Raw genomic sequence first — 25,883 nt, 5'->3', positions numbered from 1 at the left:
AATCAAAGTGTGGCTCGTAGGCCACAGCCAGTTGCCTAACCCAGGTTTATATACTCCCACAGTGTGTCAACTTGCTGAAAAGTTTGAATATTAAATGAGCCATCTACATTCCTCTATTTTCCCAGACAATTTTTAGGCTGAATATAGCGATTTTATCATATTGTTTGACTGTAAGTGATGCCAGCCTATACATGTACTGTAAATAACAATAGGCTACTGTTTTACCTCTTTTATAGGGTGCGTAGAAAAGTAAAAGATGGGGCGGGGACACTAAAGATAAAAAAAAAAAAAATACAAATTAATGTAATTATTATTATTATTGTTATTATTTTCATTGTTGCTGTTGAAAAATGTTTTGTCTGTATATTTGTAAATGTTTTTTCCAGATGTGTTTTTGATGCGTGTGTGTCTGTGCCTGTGCAAATCTGATTCAATATAAAAATGGATGATGATTGTTGATAACGTGTTTCCAAGTTTTTGTTTTGTAGATGTCCTGAGATGGCCTTAGCCACACCATGTCCCACCAAGGATAAAAGTCTAGCTCCGCCACTGTTCCAATCCCCAAAACAAAACAGTAAACAACAAAAACACCAAACAAGTAAAAATACCATGCCCTCTGTAATTATTGCCATCCCTGGTTAAGGGATGTGTTAGAAGACTTAAAATGATACATTTTTAATACAATTTTTATTGCAGAAGCAAACTCAAACTGAGAATAGACACGGTTGACCAGACGCAGATTTAAGCTCCTCCCATGACCATCTCAGTCCCTAAACCTCAGCCCCCTTGAAACCCGGTAGAGGGAGCTAAAGAGTAGTGTGCAGAGGAGAGAACCCAGGTCGCTGGATGATTAAGGGAGATTGTGCAAAAGAAGATCCCGCTTTCTGTATTCCCATCTTGTGAAGCATAGGAGATAGCTTCTGTTGGCAAAAGGGATTTGTACAAATTTAACTCATATTCCACAAACACAATGTCAATCAGAATGCCTTGTTTCGACTAAAGGGTCTGCATAGAACATGTTGTTAAGAACATTTTGGGGTTGACTTCCACTTTAAGTTGCAATATCACCACTAGATGGCAGACATGTCTTAATTGCGCTTACATCGGGTCTTATTCTGTCCTATACTACTAGAGAAGGCATAATCATATTTTACTGTTTTGGAATGATATGCAGGACAGACAGTACTCAATAATATTACAATTTTGAGTGAGTAGTTGTGAAAAAAAAACAATGAGTCCTTACACTTAATGTTGGTTTGTTGTTCCGCAGTTTTTTGCCGTATTTGGCCATGTTTATGCACGAGAACCCTTTGCATTGAAAAAAAAATAACAGCATGTGGATATTTTGTAGTTTGTTTCAAACCCTTTGTTGTTGGGTTACCATAGTAAATCTTTAAAAGAAAAGCATGATGAAAAAATGAAATGAAAGCACGTATTTTGCTCGTACGTTATTTTTACGCATACGCATTTTTTTCCCCATGCACCCGATTGGGAAGTGCGTGGCCCTATGTGGCCCTCCCAGTAGCACTGATGAAAAATTGTGCCCCCCCCCCCCCCTGCAGCATCAGAAAAACAAAACAGTTAATTTTCGAGGCACTATGCGCCCTAAAACAAGCATACGTTTACAGGCACATTGGAGCAGGTGCGGCGGCAAGTGCAACAACGAGGGAGATGAGGAGAAGAGGGAGGGAGTCTGGGAGGTGAGTTGACACACCTGCTGAATGGCGGCGTGTTACCTGCTCGAGTGGGCTTGGCCTCGGTGTGTCAGTGTTTGCGCGTATGTGTGGGGAGTTCTTCACTTCCACTATTAGTTGGAGCGGTGCCGATCAGGCCAGACACTCACTCCGTACTTCCTCGCTCCACTCTACTACTTTACTCGCTTCCATTCACTCTGCCGGAGAGGACGACATGGACAAAACAGGTGAAAGAGGCGACTTCGAATGGGTCTATAACGACCAACCACACACGGCCAGGAGGAAAGAGATACTTGGTGAGTGAGACATAACGCAGTCAAGAAGGACACGAGAGCTCCTTTGGTTTAACAGTTAAAAAAAAAAGTGCTAATACAAGTGTTCTGATCCGGTTAAACCAGTTTACTAGCTCTTACTCAACCAGTCATCACTGCTCAATAGATGTAAAGAAAGTGAACGCCGCCAGGGATACCTGCATGAAGTCACTCTTTACCTAACCTTTATTAAGCCGAGGGACATATTTGACATTCGAAAAAGCTCACAAAAGTTTGATGGATGAGCAAAGATACAATTTAGATACGATCATTAATTAGTGCCAGTTTGGACAGACCAAGTTATTTTGCAAATAGGAGAATTTGTGGCTTACCTACCATGATGTGGATGACTGTGAATTTACACAGACAGACATAAGTACCCCACACACATTTTTAGTATATTAGTATATTCGTATTTCTGTTGATACCCCACACACATTTTTTAGTATATTCGTATTTCTGTTGATACTGTATTGCGATTGTAAGTTACAAACAACACTTGTCATGTGTCCGTTGACATTTTTTTGCTTTGTCAAAAAAACTCCCACAGGAGCTTGACCCAAACTGTTCACCCGAGATGAACAATGGCACCATGTTGCAGCTGGAGCCGTGATAATGTCTCTGAGCTGGCTTGGTCACAAGGCACATATTCTCTATTCTTTCCCCCTGTGTCTGCTCTTGACAAATGTACATGCACATGCGTACAAACACAATGTAGTGCGTGAGAAGACAGCGTATATGGCAGTCAAATGACCACAGGTCACAAGAGTGCCCACTGTGTCTTATGTGCTGACTCTGTGTGTGAACCACACCTGTTATCGTGAATTTGTTAATGCAACCGGCTATTAAAGGGACAGTCTGTAGAATGTTTTGATTTTCCAATGCTCATTAAAGGAGATGTAAGGATGAGTATCCATAAAACAGTGACAGTCGGCAATCCAATAAAAAAATGGACCCGCAATTATTTTGGGTAGTGGCTATGAATTTGGGAAACCCTGCTTGAATGTATCACATACAGTACAGTGAACCTCCAAAAATCTCAAACAATCCCTTCTGTGATGTAGTCAATTTATAATTTGTTCTAATTTGACATGATTATAATGGAAGTGGTCATTCCAGGGCCAAATTTTGGAAAAACCTTTAACTCTACAGTTTAAAGTAATATTTACGAACGTGTTAAATATTCAACAACGAATATTGTTTTTGTTTGACTTTTAACACCTATTTCTCTAAATTGTACGATCGTAGTGGCCGGAAAAATATCAACAGTATTCTTTAGTATTGTTGTTTTTGCAGCGTTTCCACAGGTTTGAAAGAACACAATAGGTTGCTTGACACCTCTAAGCCATTAAATATTAACGCACTGCATTTTGGATTATTCTCTGCCTCGTGGAGTGGAGAATACAGAAGGTTACTTCAGAGGTTGGGTCCCATTATCATGTGGCTATTGTGATGAGCGCTGACTGATTTTGACAGGAAAATTGTTTTTCAGTTCAACAATGCTTGGGTGCAGTAAATCATCTGCTATTGATGATCAGATGAAACCAGAACATGTCTGCCACATCCTATACACCTAATATATAGTTTACAGCCTAAACGAGCTAAGATCGTAGAAGTTGAAACGATGTTTTTATGATGTCTGGTTATTCATTTAACTTTATGCTAGGGATGGGAATTTCGACTAATTTGCCCGCCGACTAGTCTCAAATGTTATTTGCGACTAGTCGACTAGTCTATAAGGAAGAAAACTTGAATTTTAATACGTATTGAAATCAAAGTTTAAAAGGCAAATGTTATGTGTCTTTAGGGGCTATTTTAGCCCAAACATTCAGGACAGTTTGTTAATTTAAATTCTATTGATGTAACAACAACTGACTGAATAAAAGTGAACAATTGAAAGAGAAATACATCTCTGATACATTTTCCAATGCAATGCATGGCATTTATTATGAATAATGTAATGAGTAATGGTACCGACTCCCAGTCCAGCAGGTTCTCATTCGCTAGCACCATGTTAGGCCAGTTGTCCTAGTTGACGATCCCAAGATGCGCTCCGCGCAAGCGGAGGGAAAGAGCTGGCAGCAGGGGGCTCGAATCTGCAAAGTTGTCTTGAGTAACACTATTGACTTTTTATTTAACTTTAATTGAATCCCACTTGAAACGTGAAGCATAGAGTGGACATTTATGGCGATCGTAGTAATTCAGCCACGGCTCAGATAGATTGATTTTTTTACGCACGGTTATGACGTGACGTCATCGTTAGTGATGTCTCCATGAAATGAGATAATAAAGCCTCGCCTCATAATTTCCCCCAAATACTGTATTTATTTCTACCTGCTACCTAATCGCTTGAATGCCCCGACACGCTGGACCACATTTACTTCCGCAAACACAACGTCGGGTGTGACGTCGTCTCTTCTTCTGCGCAGGCGGGCCACTTTGACGACGCATGTGTTCATACAGCAGACAAGACAGAGGTCGCATTTTTAAAGTAATATGAACGCTTACACAAAAAAATATAGGATTTTTTTTAGGGGGTGGGGGAGCCATTATCTCTCTCTCTCTTGTTCTGTGGAACAAGATGCGTGATACTTAATGCCGCGTTTAACCGAATAGTAAAATACAAAACGTTTCATAAATTGTAGACGGTTAAACGACTAGTCACTAGTCACATCCCTACTTTATGCCATATATGGGTGGGACAACGTACACAAAGCTAATACAAACAACACGGCTGTATAACAGAGCAAACAAACAAGGCCATTAGTGTGACATCACAGCTTGACATTGCTTCAAATGAATGCATTCTTAGGTTGAGGTTATTTGTATAGTATCCGTTTTATTTATCATTCCTTAAAATGAACAATAGTTGGAAAAAGTGCAATTGAGATAAATATTAACACTATAAAGATTGGTCAAGTCAAAGGCAGACAGTGTCTCGGGGACAGAAATGCCATTCAATCACACTATGTCTTGGAACTTTTCACTCAGTTTATTGGGTTACCATTCAAGTTTTTGTTTAATTTTCAAGCCATTTTGTCTGTGTTTGAATGAGGTCGAATTGCCAGAGGGTATTCATTAAAAAAAAAACTTTTTGGATACCACATTTATGTTGACATTTAGGTATACATCTAACACAAGTGGGCTGAAAGCAAAAAAAGTGACCAATAACTCCTTTTTCTTGTAGTACTGTACTTTATTTTGGGAGTTGTGAAAATCTGCAAACATACACAAACCCTTTCAAATATTGACTTTCCAATCAAGGAGAATTTGATCAAACCCAACCTTGCTTCTCTATTGTTTGTCGTTACGGTTCCTCAGCAAAGCAACACCTTTGCCAATTTAAAAAAAAAAAAAAAAAAAAAGAGTTCCCAGCGTCCTTCCATGAGAAGAAACACTGCCTCCACACAGCAAGTTTCATTTTGTTTCTTGGTCTTGGTCTATGTTTTTTTAAATTTTTAAATTTTTTTTTTTACTACAATGGAAACATCGTCAAAAGGGAGGGGAATTTTGCCACTTTCTGTCGACTGAAAATGACATCCCAGCGCTCAGGGCTCAAATAACATCCAATCATGGTTCAGCTTCAGAAAACAGGTGAGCCATGATCGGTCGTTACCTGAGCCCTGAGCAAGCGTGATGTCATCTTCGGTCGACTGCAAGTGTCAAAATGGGCCCCCCTTTTCGATGGACAAAAATGGGTGGATTTTACTGCTTGACTCATATTCCACAAACGCAATATTACCGTAATCAGGTTGCAATGTTTGGACTAGTGGGACTTTTTTTGCTAAAAATGACCATGAGGGTTTTAGATGGCCAAAGTAATAACCTCTCCATTGAATGATGTATTGTGTGTTCCCCACAGCCAAGTACCCAGAGATCAAGTCCCTGATGGGTCCAGACCCTCACCTGAAGTGGGTGGTGTCGGGCATGGTGCTGTCCCAGTTCCTGGCCTGCTACCTGGTGCGCGATCTCCCGTGGAAGTGGATCTTGTTCTGGGCCTACGCCTTCGGCGGCTGCGTCAACCACTCGTTGACTCTAGCCATCCACGACATTTCGCACAACGTGGCCTTCGGCAACAAGTTGGCCAAGTGGAACCGCTGGTTCGCCATGTGGGCCAACCTGCCCATCGGCGTGCCTTACTCGGCCTCCTTCAAGAAGTACCACATCGACCACCACCGCTATCTGGGCGGGGACAAGCTGGACGTGGACATTCCCACGGACTTTGAGGGCTGGTTCTTCTGCACCCCGACCAGGAAGCTTGTGTGGCTGTTCCTGCAGCCGTTCTTTTACACCCTGCGCCCGCTGCTGGTCAACCCTAAACCCGTTTGTAAACTGGAGATCCAAAACTTTGTCGTCCAGCTGGCGGCGGACGCCGTCATCTACTATCTGTGGGGGCTCAAGCCGGTGGTTTACCTCATGGCCGGATCCATCTTGTGTTTGGGACTGCACCCCATCTCTGGACATTTCATAGCCGAGCACTACATGTTCATGAAGGGGCACGAGACGTACTCGTACTATGGATCGCTCAACTTGATCACCTTCAATGTTGGCTATCACATGGAGCACCACGACTTCCCAAGCATACCGGGTAGTAAGCTACCTCAGGTGAGTCCATCGTCTTTTTTTTTTTTTTTTTAAATAATCATCATATTAGTGATGTGACAAGTGGCTGCCATCTTTGTGGAATTAAAAAAAAATAAAATAAATAACATGGAATAAGCACTTCAAACGGCCTCTAAAATCCTCCAAATAAATTCATGAAAAAAATAATTGATTGATGAAGTTCATGACCTATGCCTGCGCTCACCAGTAATCTTCCATTTGCACTAGTTAACTGATTACTAGCTACTGGGCTTACTTCTAACGATTTTCAAAGTCTCAGACTAAAATCTTAAAATCGAAAGGAAGTTTTAGAGCAGGGGTGTCAAACTAATTTTCTGTCGGGGCCCACATCGTAGCTATGGTGTCCTTCATAGGGCCGTTACGACAGTGAACCCATATAAATGTGTGATCGCCTTATATGATCACATATGCACAACAAATTGATGGATAGTTTTGAGATTAGAAGAATTGTTTGTTGAATTATTTTTCAATTTATTTTACAGGGGAGGATTGGTAACAGATTGCAGTGTTGTTAAAGTGGAAGTCAACGCAAACAATTTTTTTTTCAAGAACATGTTCTATGCAAGCCCACTAGTTGAAAGCAGGCATTCTGATAAATATTGCGTTTGTGGAATAAGTGTTAATCCACTTGTTTTTAGCCATCTCAGGGGGCGGCCATTTTGTCACTTCTATCGACTGAAAATGACATCACAACTGCTCACAACGACCAATCAGATTCAGAAAACAGGTCAGCCGTGATTGGTCGATGTGAGCAGCGGTGATGTCATTTTCAGTCGATAGAAGTGACAAAATGGCCGCCCCCAGAGATGGCTAAAAACGAGTGGATTAACACTTATTCCACAAACGCAATATTTATCAGAATGCCGTGTTTCAACTAGTGGGCCTGCTGTGAACATATTCACATGTGTTTTAGAGTTTCACCGTTATCTCGTGTAAGTGCAAAATGGTAATCTCAGCTGTTTCCGATCAGTCTTTTCTTAGTCTTGGCCTTATGATAATATCAGACGTGTTTGATATCATCACAAGTCATTCAGTCTTTGCGGTGACGTGACAACTCGAATGAATCCGGAAGAAGGAAACTTAAAAAAACAATCACGAGAGTGGCGTGGACGAAGGGGAAACACCAGCAAACCACATCTAAACATGATGGCTAAAATTTGCACTGTGGAGGAAAAAATACTTAAAGAATCTAGCGCAGTCTTGTAAATAGTGACCGTGCAAAATTCACAGTCACGACGAGCTTAGTTATTCCTTTCAACGCTGACTGGGATGAAGTCTGCGTGTGTCGTCAAAACCATACAACCGTGCTTTCGGCCATCGGACTTTGTGGGTTCGACTGCGTGACTGGTACTGTGACTTAGGTGTGGCCCCTTTTGGAGTAAACTAAACAAAAAGATGTTTATCTGATGAAACGTCACACCGGTTAACTGATTAACCAATACCGCTGGCGTGCCTCCGCAACACAAAAAGCCTGTGGGCCGCATGACAAGAGCTCGCCTCCACAATGAAACTAATTGTCTGTCACGAAACCTGTTGGACCACGGACACATTCTGACTGTTTTTTTTTTTTTTTTTTTTTAATAAGGAACTACAAAAGTACATGAAACAATGTGAGATAAAGTGAAGTAAACCGTGCCAACTGTGTACCTCAGTTAAATGTATTCAAAATTCAAATGCCACATCCTCCCCTAGAACAATGAACTTGCGCCTGTTTCCATGTGCATTTGCATCTCATCAGAGTTGTTGAAAAATAAGACGCCTGCAGTGCTTAGTGAAACTGTCAGTCAGCCATTTTTAATAGCGTTTCTCCTCATTAAGCTTGCGGGTGAGCTGGAGGCTAGCCCAGCTGACTTTTGGTGAAAATTGAGGTACACCTTGGACTGGGCAGACAATGGCCGGGCACATTTAGACAAATAAGCAACTCACACTCACATTCACACATACGGAGAATTAAGAACAACAACAACAGTTTTGAAACGGAGAGTTACTTCTTGGGTATCAAGAAGTAACAAATTTGCTCAATTGGTGTGGGGATGAATCATCTCAAGATGGAAACCCAGTACAAGTTAGGGATGTCCCGATTAGGGCCCGACCAACATGGATTCTGATTTTGGTTGAAAAAAATGCAGATAATCGAAGACCCATTTAATTTAAAAAACAAAATGTAATGAAGAGAAGAAGTTCTTTTTTGGTCCGCTAATTCTTACAACAATGAGGATACGAATTACAGGTTGGACATTAGATTGTTTTAGATTACTTTGTCTTTTAATTTTACAACATACGATAAAATCGGCAAGGGAATATTTTAATGTCATTAGCTTTGTCTTGTAATGCATGCGTCTGTTCCTCGAGGGCGGATGTCCTGCCTGTTTGTCATATCTCCCTGCTGAAACACACCTGATTCAAATAATCAAGGTCTGCGGAAGCTGGATAACTATCCTGATCATTTGAATCAGGTGTGTTGCAGTAGGGAGAGATGAAAAAACAGGCAGGATGGCGTCCCTCGAGGAAGAGGATTGAAGACCCCTGTTCTAATGTGTTAAACGGGACGTCAACCCCAACATTTTCTTGACAAGAATATGTTCTATGCACTAGTGGAAACACGGCATTCTGATTAATATTGTGTTTGTGGAACATGAGTTAAGCAGTACAATCCACCCTGCTTTTAGCCATCTCAGAGGGCGGCCATTTTGCCACTTTCTGCCGACTGAAAATGACATCACAGTTACTCAGGGCACAAAACAGGTGAACCGTGATTGGTTGTTAGTGAGCCCTGAGCAACTGTGATGCCATTTTCAGTCAACAGAAGTGACAAAATCAGGAAAAGATTTTTCCAAGTTGGTATTTACAATGGAGCAGGATTTGAACCTCTCCCACCCATCAATGACAGTGAATAATTAAAGACCATGTAATGTCCCTTGGTCATCAAGGGTTCATTGCGACTAAAAAGCGAAGACGACAGGTTCTAATAAACCCACCAAATGCTATTTTATTTTATTTTTTTTAAGAGTGGATGGTGGAACGTATTAATGGCATTTCCATTCATTGCAATGGGGAAATATGAGCGGTCATGAAACAAATGAAAATCGTATTTCAAGGCACTACTGTATGATCAAATGAAGTTAACTACCTTGTTTATGGAATGAATTAAACCTGCAAGCCAAAGTGTCACTGTATTTTACATTGGTCAAAAATGTAAAATGTCAATCCATCAATGGGCTGGCCCATCTGTCCTAAAAAAAAAAAAAAAGAAATGTGGCACTTGAGCACAAATATTGGTGCAACAAGCTAACAGAGCTTCACGTCTACATCCCCGCTCCAACGTCTGTGTTCCTGACCCTCTCGTTTGCTTCTCCAGGTCAAGCAGATCGCGGCCGAGTATTACGACTCGCTGCCTCAGCACACGTCGTGGATGCGCGTGATGTGGGACTTTGTGTTCGACGACAGCATCGGCCCGTACGCCCGAATCAAGCGTGAGTACAAGCTGAGCAAGCAGGAGTAGAGCAGACGCGCCACTCGTCCCAGGAAGGGCCACCACCGCCGCCACGCCACAATGTGAATTTCTTACCGCGGTCCATGTGACGTTCACTTTCAATGCTGGATACTTGCTTCTTTAGTCTTTTCCGTAGAGGTCGAACGTGTTAAAAAGAACGCAAACATTTCCGTATTTCACGGTGCACAAATTTCCACTTGAGAGAGTGGGATGGCCAGCCATGCCATTTGAGACTACAATTAATAGTATTCAACAGTGAACATTATTTTTTGTAAGGTCTACATTTTCATGGTATGTTTTCATTTTTAAGCCTTTTGCCTTCATAGACTTTATCATAATGTTTGGAAACAATAGGCGCCGAGGTACTTTCGGGTGGCAGAAAGCGAATGGCTACCACTGACTTGAACTGAAAACGATGACAAAAAAATTGTTTGGGGTTGCGCCGTCACATGTACCCCGAAATTTATTAAAAAAAAAAAAAAAAGAAACCTAACCTAAAGTAATGCTGCAGAACCTAAATGGAATGGATGATTGTATTGTAAATAGTTTTACAGAGAAGCCTGTTTGGCTAGTTTTGAATCAATTCACAATTAAGATGTAAATTGCAGATGGCGTTCTGTCTCCCTTATTCACATAACAGCGTCTTTTCCTTTGACACTTCACACATTGAAACAATGGCGGTAGAGAAGAAGGCTAAAATCGTCGTTCAAAACATTTACTCGGTTTCTCAAGAGCTCCGCCTTGGTTTGTTTACTAAGTGGTGTCATCTGAGCTATTACCACTTGGACGTACTTATGACGTCATGGTGTATGGGTCTTCAATTAAGTGATGCATTCAATGGCACAATAAAAAAAACAAGCACTGAAACTCCAGCGCTAAGACAAAATAGCGTACTAATGTCATTCTGGCTTTTTTGTTTCTCACCAATGTTACTCTGTTTCCATGATGACTCTGAACTTTACTTATCTCATCTAGAAGTGCAGAGACTGGAGTGGTCCCCAGTGAAAGCATGATAAGAGTGAGAAACCGAGTTCAGAGTCCCTAAACGTTTCATATCATATGATGGCTAACTCTTTAGCGCAAATGGATTGTGCTAGCAATCGAAACACTTCGGCTTGACCAGACGCTGTGGCCGGCCTGCTGTATACTATTATGCATAAAGATTTTGTGATGTTGTTGTTTCTATTTAAATGTAAAATAAAATAAACACATCTTTATAAGATACTGAGAAAAACGTCTTGGTTTTTGTTTCTCATAATTCTCTTACTGATTTGACCTTGACCAAACTAGAGATGGGAAGAATCATTAATTACCATCCATCCGTTTTCTACCGCTTATCTGGGGTTGGGTCACAGGGGCAACGGCTTCAGCAGAGAAGCCCAGACTTGCCTCCCCCCAGCTACTTCTTCCAACTCTTCCAGGGGGATCCGAAGGCATTCCCAGGCCAACCGGGAGTCCTGGGTCGTCCCTGGGTGAGGCATCCTAAACAGATGCCCGAGCCACATCAACTGGCTCTTTTCAATGTGAAGGAGCAGCGGCCCGACTTTATTGATTGTGCATGGAACTTCAACTCATTTTGCACTGATTGTCGTGAAAACAGAAACCAGGGACTTTGCTGGTAAATGCGCCAAACAGTTGCTCAAGGTGGCAAATGACTGGGTAATTGAAAAAATTATATCCATCATGAATACAGTTACATATATACAGAGACTGGAGGCTTTGGGGCGTTTCTCAGCAATTTCTAAGTGAGATTAAAGATAGATTAATTGATTACAGATCAGAATTAATATCTTTTTTTGTGTATGTGTATATATATATATATGTATATATATATGTATATATATGTATATATATATATATGTGTATATATATATATGTGTATATATATATATATATATGTATGTATATATATATATATATATATATATATATGTATGTATATATATATATATGTATGTATATATATATATATATATATATATATATATGTATGTATATATATATATGTATGTATGTGTGTAATTTGCATTTGTATGTTTCATTTGCAGAAATGTCCATCACAGGAGTGTTTGTTTGAATGATTTTTTTTACGTCCATCTTTTTATTTATTTAATGAGAACATCGCTGAGAACAGACAATGCGAGTGCAACAATCCAAACTCCTGCAAAGACACTTTGAGCTACCATAACACTGACCGACCATTCCATTTGTGCACATTCTTCTGAGCTAACTTTGCATATTGCCACAATCAACCTTCAATTTGTTTGTTTTTTAAATTATACACCCCCCACTTTGCTTCCATTATCAGCATCATCAGAGAATGGCATTCATCATGGAAACAAACCACTGTTATAAATGCACCACCTTTTTTTTATGTAACCAAATTAATTGATAGAGAGCAGGGGTTCATGCATAATTGGGAGGGTCACAAACATAGGAGGGAGGAAAAACTACCACATTGTTAGGTCACACTGCCTTTTTTTTTTTCTTTTCCTTTTTTTTTTAAATCACCCACTGAACGTTCACCAGGGATGGGGAACCTTTCATGGGCCATTTCAGTAAAAAATGGACATGTACATAATACAGAACCGAAAGCCAGTTTCCCTTAGCAACATAAAATTTGGTAGATATGTGCATCTCGAGTAAACCCACAAAAAGTCTCAAGAAGACATGCCCGGAAAGATATAGGAAGTCTGCCATTTTGGTTGGAAGCGGCCATTTCAGGCTCACGTTGGCCTCTCTCCAAGGCAACGACAAAGACAAACTTGCCCAACAGATTTTGCCCCACTGCTTCACATTTATCTGCGAATTTGTTTTTTTTCCGTCATGGCCGCAGTCTGGCAACGAAATGTAATGAATTGTCATAATACAGGATACCGTACACAACAATGTGCACGTTCGTCTGGATGAAATGCTCTGGCGGGCCGTTGGTTCCTCACCCCTGAGGGATTTTTACCAAGTTGATGGCCGCTCAGTGGTGTGGCCTTGGTGGTGTAGAAGAAGGTGTATTTTCAGTGGCTACTTGTCTGCGGGAAGAAAGCGTTGGACGCACAACACCAGTATAAACATGGCAATCAAAACATCAGCTCGGCACCATTTTGCCAAGTTTGTGCTTGTTTTAAACAAATCGTCTGGGATCAAATGAACAGAAAAGTATAAAAGGCTAACACAGTTGGTGTGCAAGTTTCCGTTTGTCCTTCTGAAATACTCAGCGTCAACAACATCAGCACAAGTTTTTAAATAATACAACAGTACAAACTTAGAAAACCAAAAATATTTTCTTTTGAAGACGGAACAGAAGAAAACGTGGCAACACTGGGCAGTCTTGAGTCGAGAGGCGCACGCACAACCACAACACCGAACTCAGCACAACAGTTCATCTTCTCTTCCTCTACTCGAGTTCGCCTCGCTCTTTTCCGTCCACTTTGCTCTCCGGCAGACTCAAATGTTGGCGCAACATCTCTGCGATGCAACGTCACAGAAACATTGAGAGAACATTGTGGGGGGTTCCCCTCGTGGGTCCGCCTGTGTCCATCCGACGTCTTCCTATTCCTCCTCGTCGTCTTTCTCTAGCTCCTCCTGCTTTCCTCCCAAACGTCGCTCAGCTGAGATTAGGATGTGCTGATCCGACCTATTTCTTGTCTGATGGCTGACAAAAACAATGAAAAAGTTATCTTACACATCTTAGGCCACCACTTACAGTAAGTCATGGCAAAGTCAGTGGTAGGAAGTAAAAGTCCAAAACTTCCTTAGTGTATTCGATGTGGTTTAACTTTTTTTTTTTTTTACCTTGTAACTACTCCATGATATGATGTATGTTTTTGCTTCATTGTTTTGTCATATATGACATATGGACAAAATATGACACGGAGAGGGGTTTAATATGTGGTTTTGTGCAAATTGATTTTTGACCTTGTTATTAGTTTGACCATGTTTAAAAGTTACTACTCTCGCAGTACTCTTTTAGGAGCTCATCGTGATCGCCAACCAAAATTTATCTGCAAGCTAATACTGATTTGTGAGTGTGAGAGAGTGAAATCACTTACAGACGCCAGTTAGAGACAAACGCACAAACAAAGCCACTTCTCATGCATTGTTTGCACCATGGCAAGATAAGGATGTCACCCGGAGATTCAAAGCAGCTTACCATGAATGATTTCATCCTTCACTTTATGCAACTCGCGTACAACTTCATCCAAAATCTCCTATGAGAAAACCATATTCGGAGTTAATTCCAACAAATGGATGGCTGTACAGTGGGCCCCTTATTAGTGCCGGACAGAGCTGGCCGGCGCATAGCAAAAATCTGTGCATAATTGACGCCAATTAAAATGCATTTTGGGGGAATTAAAGCCAGAAAATTATTCCAAAAATGCGGAGAAACATTCAATATCCGCATTCCATGAAAAACATGGGGAAAATAATGGAACCCCTCCCAAAACAAATAAAAAATATTTTAAAATATTAAAAAAAAAAAAAAAAAAAAAAAAAAAATATATATATATATATATATATATATATATATATATATATATATATATATATATATATATATATATATATGTGATCTGCAGGTGGTAAACTGTGGGTATGCGGGGGTCCACTGTATTAAATTCTGAACCTCAACTATGTAAAAAAAAAAAAAAAAAAAAAAATCACAGCTGGAACGCTGACTCTACACTTAAAAATAGGAAATTAAAAAAAAAAGTTTGAACATTTAATTCAGTGAGTCTTTTGTGTACCACTAGAGGGAGCAGACATTCCAATAGTACCACACTTAACCAGTTTAAATGACAGCAAAAGAGACACGTAGAATTTAAAACCAACCTGTTTCATCCTGTCAAATTCGGTATCTGATTCACTAGCGCTGCCAATGGGTCTCACTCTACAATACACGAGGAGAAACAAATCAGCTCTCGCATGTTAACTGAAGCACTTTAGAGTATTTTTCTCTTCACACCTTGACACCAGTGAGGACTTTTCTGCCGAATTGGATCTCTCCCATGGCTTCTTCACAGCATCTAATGAGGAGCAAAGTGGGAGTTACAATTTTTTTTTTTACAATTCATGGTGCGATGCCAGGTAGGGCGCGTGTGACCCCGTGGAACACTGGAACACTTTTTTTTTTGCCATACAAGAATAACGTGTTAATTGCACATCCGCTACAGTATGTGGAAGGGGTGCTCTCATTTCATTTCTCATTTTTAATTTCAGGCAAATCGATGCACAAATGTTTACTGTTACAGATTGAAAAAAATGAAGTTCTCTTTCTCTCTCTCTCTCTTTCTCTCTCGCTCTCTCTCCCTCTCTCTCTCTCTCTCTCTATATATATATATATATATATAATTTTTTGGGGTCTGTTTGTTGTTTTATAATGTTAATAAGGATACAGTGTTATGCAGAAGTGTACTGGTAACAGAAAATAATTGCGAAGCACTTCCATAGGAACATGTTCCGCCAAGGTGTGTCCTCTAATTAGCATCACGGGTGTCTTCAAACTTGCAATGAGTCAGTCAGCCTATTTCAAGGGGGATAAGTAGTCAATGACTAGGTTTTAAATGCCATCAGTATTTGGACCACTCGGAATAACTCGTTTACATGTGTGAGCAGACAGTTACTCCCATATACACGGCAATTGTGATCGATTGGAATGCACTTCAGTCATATCGTCCAGCCCTAATGCCGTCTTATAATTTTAGATTTAGTGTGCCTCAAGTTACAGTAGATTGGGATCACAGAATCCCAACAGTCTCGCAATTTGCTTCAGGTCAGAGGAGACCAGCAGAAAGTCTGGCTTGAGCATACAAAACCTGCTAGCAAGCATGTTAGGTGCTCAGAGTGTGTTACCAAGGTGACTGAGTCAGAATTTCTCTCGGCGCCAAATAATTCAGACTTTCGCGCGTCTCCGGTTGAACTTCCTCCAAGTTTTCGCATAACCTGCTTTCAGGAATACCCCTCAGCAGACTGGACTAGTTGGCGCTCAATGGCAAAAACAACCATTCGCAGTCACACTTGCGGATGATTTAGTGTGGTCAATGAACCTGTTTCTGGAATGTGAGTGGCGTGCGCGACTTCCAAACAGGATAGTTGGAGCCGATACCAAAACCCGGAACCTCTCGACTGTGAGACAAATTGTGCTAACTGTCGTTTAAAAAGATGAAGTACAAAACGTGTAGTTTACAAAGACATGAAATACCTGTTGAGTTCTGACCAGGGCCGCGACTACCAGAGTCGTCCTGCAGGTGAGAGAGAAAATGTTGACATCATCATCGGACGGTTGTCCTGTAATTATTTCCTCAAGTGTTCCACAACAAACCTAATCTTGCATTACGAGGATGATGAATAGAAAGACTTACTTCATCGGGTTTCTCTGAAGCTTTCCGTCTAAGAGAGAAGAAACGGGACATTATTTGCAAAATATATGGTAACACCCCCCCCCTCCCTCCAAACATATTAATCATCAGGCGGAAGAAAAAAATCTCCCGTTTTACCTGCGAGCTAATAAGGCATTCATCTCCTGCATCAGACCCTCTCCACCACCTCCACTACCACCACTAGATCGGTTGGAGTCACTTTTGCCGCTCGATCCTGGCGGACTGCTCTCGTCCTAAAGCACACAAGCCGAGGTTTTGTTGACTTTACTTTTATTCCCCTCGCAAAGCAAACACAATCAGAGGTTTTATCGCTCAGGCCTTGTTGGATTTTACGAACCTTGCAGCTTGTTTGGCCATTTTGAGCAAGTGTTGTCTACAATGACATCTTTTTACCCAAATTGGATAATTCAATACATTAAATAACAAGGAATTGAAAAAACGTGACTTCGATTCTGGTATGGTTTGATTGATAATGAAACCTCAATTAACAACAAAAGCGATTATTCATTGAGTTCAAAACTTTCAACTACCAAAACTTTAAATATAACTTGAAAGAACACCCAGAAATAAATGAGTACCAAACTCAAGTACTGCTATATTAAAATACTATCAATAAAAAACAACAGAGTATATTAATAAATACCGGCTGTTGTTGCTGTGCGTGCCTTGGCCTCCTAGGGGCAAGTGTGCTACCTACCGTGCACGCATGAAATACATTAGGGCTGTCACTAACTAACTAATCTTTAGATTCGATTATTCTATCGATTTTTCCATCTATTACTCCGATATTTTTTTAAATATTGCATTAAATTGCATTACAAAGCCATTTTTCTGTGATTACTGTTTATGAACAAATCATTGTTGTTTCTTTGGTATTAAACACAAAACAACAATTAGGCAAGAAGATAGAGTACATACGTTAAGATAAGAGTAGAATAAGAAAGTTAAGATTGATCCTTATTAATATACCTCATCTTTGACGGATTAAAAAGAAGATATGCCCATGCGAATAGTTTCTATTTGAAGGCATATAACTCCCAGAACTTGATGCTAATTCCCTATTAGCATGTCAATGGGATTTTAAATTGATCGCTAGCATAGCGCATTTCTAAAACAAAGCATGTTTTCAATTTAATTAAACAATGTGCGTAACTATTTTTGCAAAGAGCTCAGAGGGTCAACAAAAGATGCTCACCCTTTGAACCTTACGAAGCTTGGCCCCAGCCAGCGCGGCCGCCAACCCCGAGGGCTGCTGCTGCATCCCGGGGGGACCTCCCGGAGGCCCCCCGCCAGTGGGCAGCGGAGGGGGCATGGGCGGGGGCACCGCCATCGGGGGCGGCGGACCCGGTGGCGGCGGAGGGGCCGGGGGGCCGGCCATGGCCGGGGGCGGAGCCACGGACAGCATAGCGGGATGACCTGCGGAAACAGGGGCGCCTGCGAGGGGCAGAGTTAGAGCTCGGTTAACTGCGGCGACCCCCCTGGAAGGTTGACTCGAGGGTCCTGGGCGCTAAAATAGGAGGTGAACAGATCACGTGTTGTTTGACTTTCAGACTACTGATTGGCTCCCTAATAAACCACTTTGAATTACTTCTAACTACTTCACTGTCATTTTTCGTCTCGTATTGGAACCAAATGTTGGAAGGCCATGTTTATATAGTGTCCATTGTAATATTTAGAATTAAAGTGCTCTTTTTTTCATTTGCGCATGAGTGAACTCAAACTTTATTCTTTATACTTTAACTGAAAGTATACATTTAAAGTAAAATAAGCAAATGTGAATTAATTCATAGTTTCCAACAAGTTAAACATTAAATAGAAAATGAAATATGAATATTAAGAATACAGTAAATACTACACATAAAAAGAACCCATTATTTTAATTAGAATAGATTGAATAACATAAAAATTAAGTAGGATTGAATCTAAGAGTGCATTTTACAAATGCCTGCTGGTAACAGTGTTTTAGTCGACAACTGCACAATTCGGTGGGATTCAAAATTAGAGCTGTAGCGCAAATTCTGCCTTAACTACATAAGCAGGTAAAAATAAGAGTAAAATTTAAAAATCTATATTTAAAAGTGGACAGAAAACTGCAATACGAGCATAGAGGCAAACGGAATGCATATTTGTTCAAAAAATCCCACTTGCATAGCATAAGATCATCTTTTAATACTCGACAGGCAAAGCCAGCGACTGTGCCTCGGTAGGTGTGGTTGCTTTCATTTACAATGGAGCTCAAATGACCTGCAGTTAACTCTTTAATGTGTGCACAATAGAGTCTAGGACACGAGATACAGTTACCTTATTTGTTTTGAAAGAAAACGGGGAGGCATCCATTTGGGACCAGGCGCTAATTATTTTCAGGTTAATTACAAGGCAGCCACTACTTGAGGAAAAACGGCTACGTTAAGTCGACTGCGGTGGGGTAGGGTAGCAAGGCTTCATACAAGTGTTATATTTTGGTTAGCCTATTTACTGTAGCTAAAGGTGTGTCTCAAAAAATTTTAATATCGAGGAAAACTTTATTTCAGTAGTGTTTTCAGTAGTTCAATTCAAAACGGGACTCAAAATTTTGAGTCCTTTTTTATTTTTAACCAAAATCCCAAGGCCAACAATATAAAGCAGGGGGACTGATTAACGCGAAGGGCTACCATTTTAAGACACTGTATTGAAATAATGAAATTGCTAAAGTTATCTTGACTTATATGTTCATAGTTAATGATATTTTATCTCTGTGAAGCAGGGATGGGAAATCCAGGTCCAGAAAGTCCAAACCCTGCCACAGTTTGGCTTTAGCCGCAGCCACGCTGGTTTACCTGCCAGTGGAGTGGAAGCACCTGTGACTAAAGCCAAAACTGTGGCAGGGTTTTGACTTCCAGGACCGGAATTTCCCATTCCTGCTGTGAAGACTTAATGATTTAACATGGAAGGAAACAGCTAAATGTCAACAGGCCAACACTTGGCATCTGTAAATCTCTGCAAATATGACAATTGTCAAATGATGACTTCACTGGTGAGCTATTTTTAGAATAAGCCCACAGGCTACTCTCTTGTGGTCCTCGGGGGCTACCTGTTGGATTTTGATGACCCCTGATATAAAGCATATTGTCATCTCTGAGAAAGCCGATATAGCCCTAGCATTGGATCTCATTAGATTGCACTTTACCTAATGTTGTCGGTGAAGATAATCAGTGGCTGAACAATATTACAGGCATGTTGTAATAGTAAGAAAGCATGATTTAGGCCTAAAGAGATATATTTGTATTGTATAAGGTATTTAGGGTATACTTTGTTGAATTTTTATTTTTATACAACTTTGTTTTGTGTCCTTTTTATTTTGATGGGTTTCATGTCATTCAGCCCATCATTTTGTATAATCATTCCAATTTTTTGTTTTTAACCCCAAGCACATCGAGTGATCTGCGTTGTAGAAATATGGTTGACTTGACTAAATGCTAAAATGACTAAATTGTTCTCAACCGTACAAAAAGAAAGATTTAACAGAGAAAGGGTCGATTTAAGTTCTTTCTTTGTTCTAACAGTGCTTCTTGGCAATAACACCGTTGGAAAGCTCATTTATTCCACTTTTAAAAGGCGGAATATTATGTTTGGTGACGAGTCCGGATTCTGCTGACGTCAGTTGGATCGTAGGGTCCACGTTTTGCAAAAAAAAAGTCGCCGAGAATGCTGTGCTGATTACAGGATTGAATGTCCTGAACTGACCTCAACCTCACCCACCGCCCATCGGATTGATCGCGTTGGTTGACTTGCAACAAATAACTGGTTGAAAAATGGGATTGCATTCCACAACAGTGTGTGACCAGGCTGGCAGTGGAGGTGCCATCATGCCAGGGTGGCTCTCTAAGGTTCTTCTTCATGCTCCTGAGTGTTAAATGAAAACTTCTTAAATAGCCAATAGGTCTTGTTTTTTAAATTCCAAGTATCCGAGCCACCAAACAAGAGTCAATAACATAGAATAAGATGTTTGGCATTGGCAGAGATTTTTTCCCTTTTTTTCTTGGGTGCAACCCACATACTCAGCTCTGCTACTCATCCCCCAAATGTATAAATCTATTTTTTTTCCACATGAAATTTTATGAACGTATCACTGACAGTCTATTCTCTTCATTTCATGGCATTGCTCTTGGCTGTACTGCTTCCAGTACATGCATGGGAATGTTAGATATTTTGTCCAATCCGATTTCAGCCCATGTGTTGCCATGCCAATGTAATCTGCCTAAAAGGCCTTCAGAATCATCAGTGCTGGCTAATGTAACTTAAACTATATAAGCAATGAGACGGTTTCTTAACCAATGACCTTTCAAATTCACCTCGCAGGGCCAGCACAAATAATGTCAGCATTTTTCAAGTCAAGTCTGACTAGAGAAACATTTTCTTAGCAACCTGCAAACGTTGAACACATTTAATAATCAGCAACTTGGTATGATGTACTTTATGTGAACTGTTTTTGTCATGTTATTAGATAAATATAGTGTAAATTCTGTGGCACAGTTGGGTGCTGTTATACTCTGTTTTTGTATTTGTGTTTTGCGACGTGGTAGTGGTGGAATTGCGAGTCTGGTAAGTGCCCAAATGCACATTCCGCCATGACTGTCATACAGGAGGGCTATTGTCGATTTTTTGCTGAGGCTGGCGGAACTGGCGCGTTCAACTGTTGTCATGACTGAGGTGAGCTGTTGCAAAGTTGCTTCCCACCCGTCGACACCTGCGCGCAGGAGCAAATTTGCATCTACCATATTGTTGGTTTTGAGAGACATGCTAAACATCCCTAAAAAAAAACAGAACTTCGCCCTCTCTCCTCTTCATACTTACTGCTGTTGGTCATGGGGACCTGCTGGGGGACGGGGGAGGGGGTCTCCTTGGGTGAGCCCCCGTCATTGTAAGAGGGGGGCGAGTTGGTGTTGCTGGGGGGCTGGCCCTGCTGGTGGTGTGCCTGCTGCTGAGGGTGGAAGGTGGACGGGTACTGGTGATTGGGGGCGGGGCCTGCGGCCGGCTGGCCCGCCAGCGGCGGCAGGGGCACGGCCTCGCAGTACTGCGGGGTGAGCGGCAGCTGGTGGGAGTGGGGGGAGTAGGAGTCGTCCGATTGGCCGTTGGCGTGAGGGTGGGGTTGGTGCTGGGGGTACTGGGAGCTCGGCTCGAGCGGCGGGGGCTTCATCCTCATGCCCGGGAGGGGGTGCGCCACGGGGAGGACGGGCTGTGGCGGCGCTAAGCCCTGCCTGCCGGGCATGGCCATCATGACGGGAGGGGAGGCGGAGGGCGGGCACTGGGCGTACATTTGCTGCAAATGAGAGGCGGACCAGGTGCCGTGTTTGGGGGGGAGCGTGATGTCTTGGTGGTGCTGGTGAGCGTGGCGCGCCGCGGTGGGAGGAGACAGGGGGATCTGACGGACCTGGCGGCCCATCGTGGTCACTCCTGCCTGGACGGGCGAGAAGGCGGAGGCCAGCGAGGTGGAGAGCTGGGAGGAAAGCTGGGCCTTGTCCCTCGCCGCCCCCGCCTCTTTCTCTTGGGAGGGAGAGGAGGAGGCGGAGGGCGGGGAGGAGGAGGCCACACGGACGTAGGACGGGGGCAGTGTGCTAGCTCTGTACTGTCTGTACTCGGGCGGAGTGTCTGGGTGGGCGGGGGGTGCGCACACTTTGTATTGGAGAGTGGAAACGACTGTGAGGGGCAGCGGGGCAGGGGGAGGAGGAGAGGAGAGGAGAGACAGGAGGAGATGCGGACGAAGGAGGGCGACAAACAAAGGAAAACAGAAAAGAGAAAAAACGTGAGAAGAATGAAAAGCAACCAAGCCAAGATGAAAAGATAAAAAATCAGGAGCATAATTCAAAAAACTGAGAACCGCAAATAAAGACTCAAAATATCAAGCAGCAGAATGCAACATGACCAGAAAAGCATATGACATTTCCCCCCCCAACAGCAGCTGGAAGAAAGAGATGGCAGCAGAGCATGTTGCAGGGGCTTGGTGGGGGGTCGGGGTTCAAGGGTTAAGGGGTTCGGGGAGGGGTGGGGGCGGACACCGATATCATCGAGTGGGACCAAGGAGATGTTGAAGTCTGTTTCTGTAGAAAGACTTGAACGTGTGTGTGTGTGTGCACATGGAGAAAAGGGCATTGTGGGAATGAGGGTTAGTAGTAGGGAACAGGAAGTAGAGTGTTCTCTATTCATGATGTCATCACTGCTAATGTTTACTCTGCCTGGCAACACACTGATAGCAAAAAGACAAAGAAGAGCAAATACACGCCTGCTCCTTTCAAGTTCTCGTGCGAGTTTCAAATGCTAACAGCCATCGGGGTCGCCGCGGCAGCCGGCTGCCGCGTGTTCGCGTTTGTTGAAGTCTCACCTGATCCCGACGTCCGCCGCTCCCTCTCCTTGTGCGCCTGCATCTGATGCTGCTCCATCATCCTTTCAAGAGCAACCACGATGCTTCATTGTCACTTCAACATTTTGCTCAACTCTGACTGTCAATAACACCCGGTTCAGCTTTGGCATCTTTTATTGCACATTAGGTACACGTGAGAAATCGAATGAGGTCCAAAACAAAAGCAGCATGAATTAATCTGTCTACTCTGTACAATATCATAATTCTCAGTTTTCATGTATTAACTGCACTAATCGATTGCTGTCTTTAATATTTATAAAACCTATTGAATTGGTCAGTTCCATGTTCTATGAGTACATCAGGGGTGCCACAATCCGGCATTTGTTTAATTGGTCGGAAATGCATTACTTAAGATCACAGTGTGTGTCGTTCAATTAAACAGATTCTGATTTCTTAATGAGTAATACATTTGCAAGGCAATCAATTTGAGATTGTTATTATTCCAGTCAGTGTTGATTTCATTGACTAAAATGATTTGTCATTTATTTCGTCACAAATATTTTTTTATTCAGATGAAAACGAAACCAAAACTAATATACAAGTCATTTATTGAGACAAGAATAACTACATTCATTTGACAATCTCGTCAACGACTAAAGGACGAAATTAAAAAACACAATCACGAAATCCAATCAGAAGAAGGAAACATACGTGGCAAGGAGTAAAGAGCCACTCAGAAAATGGAACGGACGGGACGAAGTGAGTGGTCGCCCGTCACCCGGAAGCAGTCGACAAATGAGACGGATACGATGGTGAAAGTCCGAGATAACGTCCTTTATATAATAATAATGCGATTAAATGATTTTTGGGCCCATTTCACCTTCAACGATGACGAAAAAAGACAGAGTGAAAATAATGTGAAACGGTCATTCTTGGGAAGTATACGGCGAATTTGAACCGAAGCAACATCAACATCAATCTCTAATGCATATTTGTTGCCGTTGCTAACGTTGTTGTTGCATTAGACTGTGGAGAATTGAAAATAAGTGCGTGCATATCACGCTGTGGTAAATTACAGCAGTGTGACAACATTAGCATTGGATCTGTTGACAATGCGATCTTTCCAAGCCCTTGCTTATTTTTACGAACTAAACCTTTTGAAAATTCAGCTCATTTGTCTTTTACTTTGGATCTCATGACTGTGTACAAAGTATACCCAATGAGGTGGCCGGTGAGTGCGTCGCGTAGCTAATGTAGTGACTGTACCTCCGCTGGGCCTCGCTCTCCTCTGAAGAGGGTCCATTTTGGCGCTGGACAACTGGACCTGAAAGCCAGAAAGTGGGATAGAGTGATCACGTATGAAGAAAAACAGGTTATTTACTTCATGTCGAATTTGAGCTTTGTTTAAATCAAGGGGTGTCCAAACTTCTTTGTTTGAGGGCCGTTTGAGGGAAGTGCAAGGATGCAAGGGCCACTTTCAAATTCTTCCACTTTAATTCATTAAACATGCTAAAATCAGTCAAGCAAGCAGTGATATATTTCTATATTTTTTAGTTAATTGGAACTAGTGTTACATAACAGCTTTCTGTTAAAGTTGATAGGGCAAATTGATTAGGATTTTTAAAGATTCTGGGGTGGCCGACAGTCCTGTTTCCCACTAGACAAGATTCCCCTCCTGCTGTGGTGAGCTGTGATTGGTTGTTAGCTGAGCCCTGAGCAACTGTGATTTTCAGTCGACATAACAGTTTCTCCTCTGCTTCACAAAATCAACCTGAGTACATTTCTTGTTGACAGTGGATCTTTGTAGTTACAGAGGCCTGAATACGACAAACTGCAGTCTTGTGTGGAAAAACAATAAAGTCAACAGTCGCTGAAGAAGTGTGACACATAAATAACATCCCCAAGTGAATGAAGCCCACCACACTCATTTAGTGAGGGCAGCCAAGTAGCCATCAACAGCTTGAAATGCTTACACTGTCATTTACTCAAAACTTTGCCAGCACTATACAGACACAGGACAAAAATATTCCAAGGAAATGTAGCCGCGCTGACCAAAGACCACTCAAACTATAAACTGTATGTTTTGAAAGAAGACACAGTATATATTTCAGTGTAACTGGTTTTACACTGGCAGAAAAGTGGCCTCGTAATTTGCATGTTCTCCCCATGCTTGCGTTGGCTTTCGCCAGGTGATCCTCCTAATGGGATATGTTTTTTCTGTTTAAGATGCTGATAGATAAAAATGTTATAATCACGCCAGTGGCTTGGTTTGTGCTTAAACAATAACGCTGTCTTGCAATAAAGATGAATTAAAGTGAAGAGGAGGTGTGAAAATGTACTGCTTGCGAGTTTCGTGTAGAGTGCAGGTGCAGGTTACAAGAAACATCGGTTGGAAATAGCCGTCGCTACGAAGCAGTTCTGCAAAACCACAACTACCATTTTCAACTGCGGCCATGGCAACGACCATCATTCTCTGCATGACAACAAGGACGTCAGTGGACTCTGGACCAACCAGACGAAGACATCTTTACACTTTCACTTTTGATGTATCGTATAAAGGCTACGTCTCGAAATAGAATCGCGTTCCGGTCTACACCATCTCTGCTAAGGCTAAGATAGGCGTAGTGGGTGACCCAGAGCTCTGAAGTATGTATAGACTCATCTGTTAGGAATAAATTGGATGGCTTTTAATACGTCGTCGTTATCGTAGTCCTCAAAAACGAACACGCTTGGAACCTCGCGATTTAACGGATGATTCAAAAACACAGGTTCTCTTTACGCCCCTCTCCCTTCTAAAATGCTAATGATAAAAATAAAAAAAACAATTGGCAAAAATTGGCAGAAAAAATTTCACCCATTTTAAAAGTGTTAATAATTTCATTGGCCGGCTGTTTAATTGGTCAGGTTCCTAGTGCAAACCTTTAATAAAATCAAGCCATATGTGCTCAGGTTATATCAGGTACACAGGCATAGATCTAAAAGCATGATGCATTACAATGACAGCATGACAGTCAAGCGTAAACACCTGTCTCCTGTTTAGGCATCACAGTG

General features: G+C 41.7%; 2 protein-coding genes across 5 annotated transcripts in view; one reads left to right on the top strand and one right to left on the bottom strand.

The window, feature by feature from the left end:
- The first annotated feature begins 1,706 nt into the window (after positions 1 to 1,706).
- On the top strand, positions 1,707 to 11,355 carry degs2 (delta(4)-desaturase, sphingolipid 2). Of its 2 annotated transcripts, none has more exons than XM_086050504.1 (3): positions 1,707 to 1,990; positions 5,868 to 6,610; positions 9,987 to 11,355. In XM_086050504.1, the coding sequence occupies exons 1-3, from the start codon at positions 1,780 to 1,782 to the stop codon at positions 10,128 to 10,130; spliced, it is 1,098 nt and encodes a 365-aa protein (XP_085906630.1). In that variant the 5' UTR covers positions 1,707 to 1,779; the 3' UTR covers positions 10,131 to 11,355. The 2 variants fall into 2 exon arrangements, with proteins under 2 accessions (XP_085906630.1, XP_085906631.1); XM_086050505.1 differs by lacking the exon at positions 1,707 to 1,990 and adding an exon at positions 5,606 to 5,703.
- Positions 11,356 to 12,199: 844 nt separating this feature from the next.
- The window catches only part of evla (Enah/Vasp-like a), a 43,109-nt gene continuing 29,425 nt past the window's right edge, over positions 12,200 to 25,883 (bottom strand). For 2 of the 3 annotated variants that reach the window (XM_086049537.1, XM_086049536.1), the window contains exons 4-14: positions 24,099 to 24,156; positions 22,854 to 22,915; positions 21,329 to 22,171; positions 17,691 to 17,929; positions 16,613 to 16,728; positions 16,478 to 16,505; positions 16,318 to 16,357; positions 15,082 to 15,142; positions 14,949 to 15,006; positions 14,269 to 14,326; positions 12,200 to 13,770 (exon numbers count right to left, since the gene is read on the bottom strand). In XM_086049537.1, coding sequence (XP_085905663.1) covers positions 13,733 to 13,770; positions 14,269 to 14,326; positions 14,949 to 15,006; positions 15,082 to 15,142; positions 16,318 to 16,357; positions 16,478 to 16,505; positions 16,613 to 16,728; positions 17,691 to 17,929; positions 21,329 to 22,171; positions 22,854 to 22,915; positions 24,099 to 24,156 — 1,601 coding nt within the window. In that variant the 3' untranslated portion in view covers positions 12,200 to 13,732. The remainder of the gene's footprint in view (positions 13,771 to 14,268; positions 14,327 to 14,948; positions 15,007 to 15,081; positions 15,143 to 16,317; positions 16,358 to 16,477; positions 16,506 to 16,612; positions 16,729 to 17,690; positions 17,930 to 21,328; positions 22,172 to 22,853; positions 22,916 to 24,098; positions 24,157 to 25,883) is intronic. The other variant, XM_086049538.1, reaches the window with a different exon arrangement.

The sequence above is a fragment of the Filicampus tigris genome, chromosome 13 (assembly GCF_054856515.1).
Source record: "Filicampus tigris isolate MCC_2025a chromosome 13, RoL_Ftig_1.0, whole genome shotgun sequence".
NCBI classification, from domain to species: Eukaryota; Metazoa; Chordata; class Actinopteri; order Syngnathiformes; family Syngnathidae; genus Filicampus; species Filicampus tigris.
The sequence above is the reverse complement of the archived record's forward strand: the minus strand, read 5'-3'. Positions and strand labels throughout refer to the sequence as shown.